We start from the raw sequence: 10,378 nt of genomic DNA, 5'->3' as shown, positions 1-10,378 counted from the left end.
TTATCAGATGATGATGAGTGATCCCTGGCCTGCAGGAAACTGCCACCCTCTAGTCTCATCTGCATGCTGCCCACTGACCTAGGAACTACATCCCATCTGTGTTCTTTTGTGGTCCTGGCATGTGGAAGGCATGTTATATGTATTAGTCTGTTATAGGTACAGGGCTATGCCTTTGGGGGATCCATGTGTTTCAAAAAGGCAATAAAAATATATCGAAGAAAGAGTCATAGAAGACTTGATGGCAGCAAGAATGTAGTTAAAAGCCCAGCATTCCTCAGAGCAGAAGAGGAGCCACAAGGCACTGTGCCATGCTCCTAGGTCTGGGCAGGGCACAGGTGGCCAGGAGACAAGTCTCATGACATTAACTTCACGAGAAGGGTCGGAGAGGTTTATTAGCCCATGGCAAGATACAAAATGATTAATGATAACAACCATATTCTACCAGCCAAGTGTCACTTGGCACTATGATAACATCCTATAGGACATCCCTGGTTTCACTTTCCCTAATGGGCTACCTGAAGAAATGACCCCTCAAATCAAGACCCAAACACAAAGGGATTCCAGGGGCCACTGGGGAGGAGAATGCCTGAGAAAGCCCTCTCTGATCAATGTGGGGAGGGAAACTCTGCAGGACAATTTGGATTTCCAAACTTAGTAAGAGGGAAACAAATGTGCAAGGCAGGGTCTCCTGGGTCTGGGACAGGGGTAGGGGACAGGAGAGGCAAAACGGCAGCAGTTGGGACCTGAGAGCAGGTCTCTCTCTTCTACTTCTTCCTCCCGCCTCTCTCCTTGAGCGCCAGGTGGATGATGGCACCGTTAGCCATGTTATAGTAAGCCAGCGAGTTGGAATCCTTGATGAAAATGCCCTAGAAAACAGATGTAGTGCCTCAGCCCAGGGCAATCTGGCCTTGAACTCAGAGAGCAGCCTCACAAGTCCCAACACTCTGAACTTGGCAAATACAAGGGCTTGAAGGAAGGTGGGGTGGGAAAGGGAGTGGCACAGGGCAGGAATGAAGGTCTCTGCTTCCTCCCAGAATGCTTTGCTTTTCCTTCCTTCCAACCAAGCCATGCTGTCAAGACCCCAAAAATCTGGCCCTGACCAACCCCATGGAATTTTGACTCTCAAATCATAAGACCTTTAGAGATCAACTAGTTCAACAGCCTCACTTTACAGAGGAGGAAACTGAGGCCCAGAATGGGGATTTGTCTAAGTCCAAAAAGGGAGAACACAGCAGTCCTCTGTGACCTGGCAGGCACCAAGGTGAGCTGGACTATCACCTTTGTGTCCAAGCACAAAGCCAGGCTACCTGAGACCACACTGACTGGGATGGCTCTACCACTGGGACAGAAACCTACCAGAGCACTCCGAAGTCTGGTCCCCAGATATCACTGAGGCATTCAAACCCCATACAAGACTGTGCTGTGACCCCGCCAGAGCCTCACCCTGTCAGACTAACCTGTCCCAGCACCCCCCACCAGCATCATCACTTCCAGGATGGACTCAAATGACCACACCCAGGTGTCTCCCCACTCCTCTGATTCCACAAGGGATTTATTAGCTTCTCGGACAACAGAGGGGGCAAGGACTACAGACATCCAACTCACCTCATACTGCAGCTTCTGTTTCCCTGCCGGCATGCCCGTGGCTTCGTGAATCTTCACCTTGATGACAGAGACCTATGGGACCGAGGAGAGGTCAGTCACCTCTTGCTAAGGTCAGCTGCAGGAAGCTTCCCCCTGACTCTTTGGTTCCCCTGTACCTGATACCACTTGGGGAGAGCAACTCATACCTGGTCTGTGAGTGGGAGGGTGAAGACCAGCACCTGTCCGTTCAGCTTCCATTCCGTCTTATCCTGCATGTTGGGCACCTGGACTTTGATGGACACTGGACCCTGCAAAACAGGAGGTGGCCATTATGCCTGGGGAGGCCTGAGTCAATCAGCAACTACGCTCTCCTATTCCTGGGCCAGTCGAGACAATGTCACCTGTCCATCAGGGCTCCTGGACTCTGGCCTGTTTCACTACTGACACCACTTGTGACACAGAACAAATCACTCCCCCTTTTCAAGAATTGGTTTCCCTTCTTTAGAAAAATCCCTGCCTACTGGTAAGGCTGGAGCTGAAGAAGAGACATGAAAGTGCTCTGCAAGCCTCAAGAAGTACCACAGGAGAAAAGAATATGAATTGCGAGGTCAGAAGACCTGGGTTCCCAACTCAGCTTCCCTGCTAACTAGGTCTCTCTGAGCCTCAACGCCATGTCTGTAAAGCAGTTGATCACAACTGCTGGATGGTGACGTTGTGAGCATTCAACAGACCAAGTACCTGTAAAATGTGTGGCTCTGCCCCAACACCTGAGTAGGTACTCAAGAAATGGAAACTACCATCAAAAAGGAAAAAAGAAAAAAGCTTTGGTCAAATGCACTGGGCGGGGCAGAACATTTCTGCCTCCTCACTGGAGCTTCCCCAGGCACCAGCAGTGCCAAGATTCCCAGCTCTTATTTCTAGTACCCCCACAGGATCCCCACAACACACCACCTTCTAAGGGCTGGACCTGGAGGCAAAGGCCACAAAGAAATTAAGAATCGCACCCAGGATTCCCTCCAGTGTCCAGAACCCCTTTCACACCTGAGTCCTACTGCCTGTGCAGCTGGGTCTCCCTGCTGGCCTCTGCGACAGCTCACACCAGGGGGACTACTGACAGCTGTCTGTTCTGGCTGCTGACCCCCCCATCTAGTGTGTGCTCAGAAGTTTCACGGGCCTCCAATGGCTGGCCCAGGTCCCAGAAGCCAAAACCATGGAAGAATAGGGTGGGCCAGGGAGCGTGTGACTGGAGCAGGACTGGACAACCCCCTCGCCCCATCTAGACACTCCAGGCTGTGGGCAGCACTCTGAGATGCATACCTTGTTTCTGCGTAGAAACTCCTCTTCTGGCATGAGGCTGTCCTCAGTCTTCAGTTTCTTGGAGGCAGGCTCATCTTCCATGGGAGGTGGTGGGTGGACAGGCGGCATAGGGGCTGGAGCTGGGACGGGTGCCACAGGTGGTGCTGGCACGAAAGCTGCAAGAACAGGAATAAGCAGCCACGTGAGTGGGAGGAAGGGCCCAGGACTCAGGGCTGGTGAGAGTGAAAAGGGGATTGCAAAGGTTTCCCATTTCTCCCAGTCAGAGGTGTGAAGGACCACTCCTTACTGAATCTGGCAGCCAGTAAGTTACCTGGCAGGGGGACCTGGGAGACTGCCCAGATTGGGTAGCAGGAAACTGAAGGAAGGGCAGGACCGATGGATGGAACAGGTGGCAGCCAACAGCAAGCATCATCAGGCCTCTGTGCCTGTCCAGGCTGACCCCTCTGGGTGCACAGACCCCAGCTCTGCCATATCAGCCTATCTCCCCCAGGAGCCGTAAGTTCCTGGCTCCCAGCTCAGGGATCTCTCACATGGTGAACTCAAGGCTCTCCTTTGGGCTAGACCACCAGCTGGAACAGCTGGCAATACCATCAGCCACTGCTCTGCTCAGGGCTTGGCCTGTAGTCCTGACCCACTGACCTGTCGGCACAATCATGGGTGGTGGGCGGGGTGCCATGATAGGAGGGGCCGAGGGAGGCATGGGCACCACGTTGATCCTGGGCGCATGGATGATCGGTGGCATGGGGGCGATCACCGAACCGGGAGGCAGTCGGACCACTGATGCCATCGGGGGCCGGGGCATGACGGGTACTGCAGACACAACTGTGGTACGGACGGGAGGTGGCATCTGTGGGGGTGAAGACCCACAGGTCACAGGATGCCAAGGCTGCACTCTAAGGGCACACACAGCTGGCAACTCGCCACCTGCAGCTTTGAGGATGGGGCTGGATAGCTTCGACTCAGCCCCCTGGGGCTGTGAGTGCAGCCTCACACTGGGCCCTGACAGGAACTATGCTGAGAGAGGCCCAGGGCAACCCTCTTTCCACCTGGGACTCAACCAGCTGCTCTTGGCAAACACTGAGAGAGCCACTGAAGACACTGACCTCCATTTAGCCCCCTGGAGTCAGGCCAGCAGTCCTCCAAGACCCATTAAGCCCTCCAGCCCATCCCTGACCCAAGCCTACTTCTCACATTTGCCACTCGCCTCCCTCCCTGTTCCAAGCCTCCCACACAGATAGAAGATCAGGCTGGAGGTTCCCACTCCTAACTAAAGGGTTCTTTTTCTCTCGACTTGACCCACTCAACGCTTGGGCCCACTGTGAGATAGCTGCCCTTCTCAGCCTGCAATGTCTAACCCCAAGAACCCAGCTCTGAAAGACCAGTCACAGGGTGGCTGCTGACTAACCGCAGGTGGCCGGGGCACCGAGGTAATGGGTGGGGCTGAGCTGGGGATGTTGGTGGCTGAAGACGGAGGTGGTGGCTGCTGGGGGATTTCATTGGGCTTGCTGGGGCCAATCTTCTCTTTGGTATCATCTTCTGGCACCAAGCCCTTAGCCTTGTGGATGGCCTCGATCTGCTCCTGGAGGGTGATGTTGGCCTGGGCAGCCTGCTGGGTCCGGGCCATGCTGCCGGAATGGCCATCCCAGGTCACCTGCATGGGAAAGCAAAGCCACAGCCTGTCAGGGCTCCTGGAACTGAGCCCAAGTGTGAGTCTGACGGCGGGGAAGGCACTAAGAGTCATCCGAGCTGCACCTTTTCCTCTGGCTTCTGGATCTCCTCCTCGCCAATCTTCTTACCAATGGCCGTTTCCTCTACACCAAAGATGTCAGTACGCCGCTCAGCCAGCTGTTTCAAGCTGCTCTCAATATCCAGACCTGGATATAGTCACAGAACGGAGGCAGGGGACAGAAAGGGAAACTAAACCAGATGCCCTTCTGACAACACAGCAGCTCTACTGGTGCAGGGTGGAGGCTGTTCTCATGGGACAAGGCTATCTGTGGGTCCCAATGCAGCACGCCTGTCCTCTGAGCCTAGGGAAGGCTGCCCAATGAGCACTAAGCCTGTAAACCAGGGCTTGTCCAACCCCTTGACTTACAAAAGGCAACTGAGAAGACAGGGTCACATGAGTGGCATGGCAAGTAGCAGAGTCAGGAATAAAAGCCTGGTCTCCTGCCTCCGGGACAGTTTCCTCCCTCCGTATCATGCTGCTTCTCACACACAGTCAAGGCACCGTGTCTCATTTCAAGGTGCTCAGTGTACTCCAGCCATCAGAGCCTTCATTCTAAGACAGCCCTGAGAGTGAGCACCTCTCCCAGCTGTAGTGAGATCTTGCACTAGGATGTCAATGGACACATGCTATCCACATCAGGTGCCTGCCTTTGGAAGAATCCCTATGAAGAGTTCTTCTAGAAAACAGGAAGTTATTTTGTAGTGTCATAAGCTACATCTATCCTCAAAAGCTTTTATTGACCTCAGTTGTTACCTTCTATGTTTGATTAAAGCATAAAGTTGATCAGAGATTCCCCATGGGCCAAAGTGAGATGGGGCTGAGTCAAAGAAGGGGTGTGGACAGAGTGGGAGATGCCCCCCAACCTCACCTGGTGCGTACACCTCATCATCACTCTGCTTCTCACGAAGGGAGCGATCTCGCTGCTCCAGCCAACGGGGGTCAAGAAGCCCAATGCGCATGTGTTCCTGCATTTTGCTGGCAGGGATCTTCTCCCCAGTTATGGGGGACACGAGATATTCATCTGGAGCAGGGGCTGGAGGCAGGGGCTTGGAAGCTAAAAAGCAAAAGAGATCCTTGAGTGAGAATACTGGGTGGCAGCCCAGGTTAAAAGGGTGCTATTTCATTCGTGCAATATCCATTCAGTGCCACGCTGCACCTGGCACTATGCATTGCACCAGAGCACCAGAGATGACGAAGTCCCATTCCCCATTGTGAGGCCTATGACAGAGAAGCTATCAATGCCTTTATGACAAGCCACCTCGAGCCCTCCTAAAAATGGACAGGTCTGAGGAACATGAGGGCAGAAGAGCAGAACCAACCTTTTGGGTCATAGTCCTTCCGGACAATGACCTGGTCTGGAGTTGGGGGCAGAGGCGGTGGCATGGGTGTCTCTGGAGGTGGGGGCACTTTCTGCCCTTCTTCTTCATCATCTGAACCCTGAAAAGCAAAGTAGTGGCAGGACTCAGAGAGGGGCTGAGAAGACACCTCCCTGCAGCTGAGCCCTGGTGGCTCTCAGGGTGGCAAAGAGCCTAGGCCCCTGCCAGTCAGCATCCACGTGCTAAGCCTCCCAGGGCAGCCGAGGCCAGCCGGCAGCTAGCCAAGCTGCTTCCTCACAGCATGAATGGGAGTGCTGGGGGCTGTGGTGCTAACACTCTGCCCAGGCATTTCCAGCAGCTGGCACCAGGCAGTCACAGGAGGCCAAGGGCACTTAACATGCTGGAGAGGGGTGCGGGGAACAAGTCAGCGTTCAATGGTAGCTGCTCAAGAAGCAATGCTGGGAGGGAGAGAAAACGTCAATTCCCAGACACATGCATCTTTATTCTCAGGCTGCACACAAATTCTTTCCGAGAGGAGGAAAGCAGTTTGGCTCTGCAGACTCTATGCCTGTTTGGAGGGCCTGCCTCGATGGGGGTAGACAAGGCCAAAAGCCACTTAAGCAAAGCTCTGGAGGACTTCCCTGGCGGTCCAGTGGTTAGGACTCCGTGCTTCCACTGCAGGGGGCATGGGTTCAATCCCTGGTCGGGGAACTAGGATCCCACGAGCCACATGGTATGCGCCCCAACCCAGAAAAAAAGAAAAGCTCTGGAAACTGCTGATCATTTGGGCCTCAGCGCAAAAGCGTCAAAGTACATGGTATAGAGGTTTCCCTAACTGAGAGCCAGCCTGGGGTCGGCAGTGAGCAAGGCCCCTGGGCAAAGGAGGAAGGTCACAGAACACGGCCAGCACAGCTTTCAGATCCTTGCCTATGAATGAATCTTTGTTGCCTGAGCTGGAAAGAGGCTCTGTGCTGCCTGGGCTTGGGCAGCTACTCAGCCAGGACTCCTTCTTCAGGAACCCACACTCCCTTTCAAGATTCACAAGGGAGCTGGACTTCTCTGGAGGAGAGCACCCCCATCTCCCTGGGCTCCAGGAGCATACCTCATCCATGTCTTGCACTTGGGTGTCCTGGTCCAGCTGGGACGGAGGCTCCTCCGCCTTCTCCTGTTTCTCGTCCTCCTCATCAGACTCGACCTCCATCTCAACCTCCTCACTCTCCCCAAACTTCTCATAGCGCTCCTGAATGAGGATTCGGGCCCCCAGCTCCTCTGGGGTGGTGGGGGGAGGGAAGTTCCCTGGCAAAGGGTGAGCCAGAGTCAAAGGCAGGGTTCACACAGACGCTCCTTATCAAAGGCCCATCTATCTGCTCTCTCTACACTGTTAGCTCTCTGAGGGCTGGGACTGTCTGATTTCTCTCCTATCTCCAGAGGCCCACCCGTTGGGCCATTATTGTCAGGCACGATAACATTTGTTCAATTGGGTTTAACTGGGGCAATGGGGTAGAAGTGAAGTCTTCCAGAAGCAGAAAAGAAACAGATACCCATAGAACCCTCTGAGGGATTCTGCTGCTCCCTGGGGACAGCTGGAAGAGATCTCCCAGGATGGCTCCAAGCTCCTGGCTCCCCTAACTGGAGTCACAGACCTACCTTCCTCATAGACCTACCTTGCTCATTGGGTTGGAAGTCCACTGTTTCCACCACCACAAAATCATGCCAGTCAATCTGAGCATAGGCCACCCGTTCCTTTTCCTTCTCCTCCTCTTCCTTCTTCCTCTCACGCTCCTGAAACTTGGCCCACTCCACTCGGTAACATACCTGAAGGGATGGGAAACAGCGTGGTGCTGAGCTGAATCAGGGTCTGCTCCTGAGGAGGCTATCATCTCCAAGGCCTTCACCAAAGCCAACGTCTCCTTCAGTACAGGAAGCTGATCTGCCCATAAAGGGGAACTTCCTGGGGCAGACTATGGTATTTGTATCTGGTTTCAGCCAGGCCCAGAGTTTGGACAGGATGAAAATATGAAATACCACAGAGACCTTCTGTCTGGGTAGCTGTTTGTTATAACCTCAAAGTTTTCTGCTTGAGTTGGCGAGTGGCTAGCAAACTCCCTCCCAGAAGTTTGCATGACAACCAAGTGCCCACAAAAGCAGCAGCAGTCTGAAAGCCTGCAAAACAGAAGTCACCCAGAACAGCCAGCACCAATATGCCCTCTCTCTTCGACTCTGAAAACCTGGGACTTCAAAAGGCAGTTGTCACCAGAGAACTCGTTCAAAAGCTGGCTTCTAGCAACAGAAGAAAAGAAGAGACTGAAGTAGACAGTAGAGCAGAAAGTTGGAGAGCAGAGAATCCAGGTTTCTTGGTCTTTGTAGACTCAAGGCCTTTCCTCCCACCACGACTGTGCCTGGACCATAACAAGGTACTGGTTCGGAGACTACTTCCAAACACACAACAGAACCTACACAATGTAACGTTAGTGCCGTCAGTAACTGGTTATAAGAAATTTAGTTTACCTGGTCCAAAACTTCCCGGGGATTCTCTGCCTCTTTCTTGAGTTTGGTAAATAAGCCTTTGGGTGGAATCAAGATCTGAAACACATAAGATTTAAAGCAACTATCAGTGCAGCACAACACGGGACAAAGAAGTGGCCTTCCTGGGCCTGTGGAAAGGCACAGGAGAAAGGAAAGCATGGGATGCTGGGATCCAATCTCAGCTCCACTTGCCTGTGCAACTTTGGGCAAGTTACTCAACCTCTGTAACTTGGTTTTCTTCTACAAAATGGTGACACTGCCACTTAAAGTTGGCATCATCAACTTAAAAGGTTGCCAAGGGTAGCAGGAAAGTATGCAAAACCACCACCAGATGGCTGAGCATACAGTCAGCATGTGATGACTGCTCTCAGGGGGAGGATCTGCCCTTTACCCTTCTGCACATGCCAACAGGCCCCCTGATGACTTTATTGAAGACTACAGCCCACAGGCTCCACCTCCCTAGACTTCTATCCCCTGCTTTCTGTTTACCATTTTCTCCATAGTATTTATCACCATCCGACATACACTTACGTTGCACTTGCTTATTGCCCCTTCACTAGACCAGTCTCCACAAAGACAGGGGTTTCCCTGTCTTCGGCTCACTGCTACCTATCCAGCACCTAGAACAGTGTCTGACACTCAAAGCATATTTGCTGAGAACAAATGCTGGCTTTGTTTAAAACAGTCAGTCTTTCCAACTGCCCCAAGCATATCCACTCTCACTGGAAAAGCAGCTCAGCCCCTCTCCATCCTCTCTGTCCTTCTTCCTCAGAAATTGATCTGCTCCTAGAGTTCCCAGGCCTAGAGACACACCGGTGCCCTCAGATTAGAGTAATGAATGTCAATACCCAAATTCTGAGGGAGAAGGAATAAGAAAGTTAACAGAATAAAAAGGAATCTGCGGACCTTTAACTCTGGAAGCAGTCCACTGAGAGAAATTAACCCAGGGCTCACTTAAAATTGACACTGTGTAGTTACAATAACCCTTGGGTCTTATGACTTGAATGACTGTTATTTCAGCTACTCTCCTAGCTTCTGGACTTCCTAAACACAAACATTTTTGTCATTCTTTCTAGTTACATACTTAACGTGAATGAAGTTAGAGAAAGTCATTACATAACCTTTCAAGTCAGATCTTTAACATATTGTTTCTAGATATCAAAAACAGATGTGCAAACCATGCCACTAAAAAGGAAAGACAACCTCCATTATGTGTGTAGCAAGAAAAATGTTCCACAGGCATATCTATACCAGTGTACTTTTTAATAAATTAGCGATCTGATTATTTTAAATACCAGTATTGACTTGTCTGTATTCTTGATTGCAACAACGCAGCATGATAATTAAGATCTTAGGGTCTGGAATAAAAATGTCAGCACTCAAGTCTCTGCTCTGCAACCCCCTAGCTGTGCAACCCTGGTCAAGTTAACTTCTCTGTACCTCAGTTTCCTCTTCTGTAAAATAAGTATAATAACAGTGGCTACCTTATAGGTTATTAGGGATTAAATGAGAAGATACTACATAATATAAGTACTCAATACTGGCTACACTTATTTATTTTAAATTGATTCCCAATGCCTATTTAAATGATACTTCTAATTCAAGGTACTTTTTAGGGTGGAAAACAACAGAGGTTTCAGAGTCAAATGTTGGTTAAATCTCTGCAGCTACTTACTAGCTGAGAGACCACAAGTAAGTACTTCACCTCTCTGAGCTTTCTGAAATAGGAAGGAAAACACTTACCTTATGGATTCTTGTGAGGATAAAATTAGGTAATAATAGGAGGCAACTATTAAGAGCTTGCTTCTTCTCAAGCCCTACTGAGGCAACTGAAATTTAATTTAAATGTACATAAAAGCAACTAGCATCACTTGGCCTTATCACGCAGCAGGCACTCACCTAATGA

General features: G+C 51.3%; 1 protein-coding gene across 1 annotated transcript in view; it reads right to left on the bottom strand.

The window, feature by feature from the left end:
• Positions 1-366: 366 nt before the first annotated feature.
• The window catches only part of SF3A1 (splicing factor 3a subunit 1), a 20,015-nt gene continuing 10,003 nt past the window's right edge, over positions 367-10,378 (bottom strand). Inside the window, exons 5-16 of the mRNA XM_030860796.3 lie at positions 8,455-8,529; positions 7,611-7,761; positions 7,049-7,242; positions 5,950-6,067; positions 5,499-5,684; positions 4,654-4,775; positions 4,307-4,552; positions 3,541-3,748; positions 2,902-3,056; positions 1,791-1,892; positions 1,606-1,677; positions 367-866 (exon numbers count right to left, since the gene is read on the bottom strand). Coding sequence (XP_030716656.1) covers positions 765-866; positions 1,606-1,677; positions 1,791-1,892; positions 2,902-3,056; positions 3,541-3,748; positions 4,307-4,552; positions 4,654-4,775; positions 5,499-5,684; positions 5,950-6,067; positions 7,049-7,242; positions 7,611-7,761; positions 8,455-8,529 — 1,731 coding nt within the window. The 3' untranslated portion in view covers positions 367-764. The remainder of the gene's footprint in view (positions 867-1,605; positions 1,678-1,790; positions 1,893-2,901; positions 3,057-3,540; positions 3,749-4,306; positions 4,553-4,653; positions 4,776-5,498; positions 5,685-5,949; positions 6,068-7,048; positions 7,243-7,610; positions 7,762-8,454; positions 8,530-10,378) is intronic.

The sequence above is a fragment of the Globicephala melas genome, chromosome 13, assembly GCF_963455315.2.
Source record: "Globicephala melas chromosome 13, mGloMel1.2, whole genome shotgun sequence".
NCBI lineage: Eukaryota > Metazoa > Chordata > Mammalia > Artiodactyla > Delphinidae > Globicephala > Globicephala melas.
The sequence above is the reverse complement of the archived record's forward strand: the minus strand, read 5'-3'. Positions and strand labels throughout refer to the sequence as shown.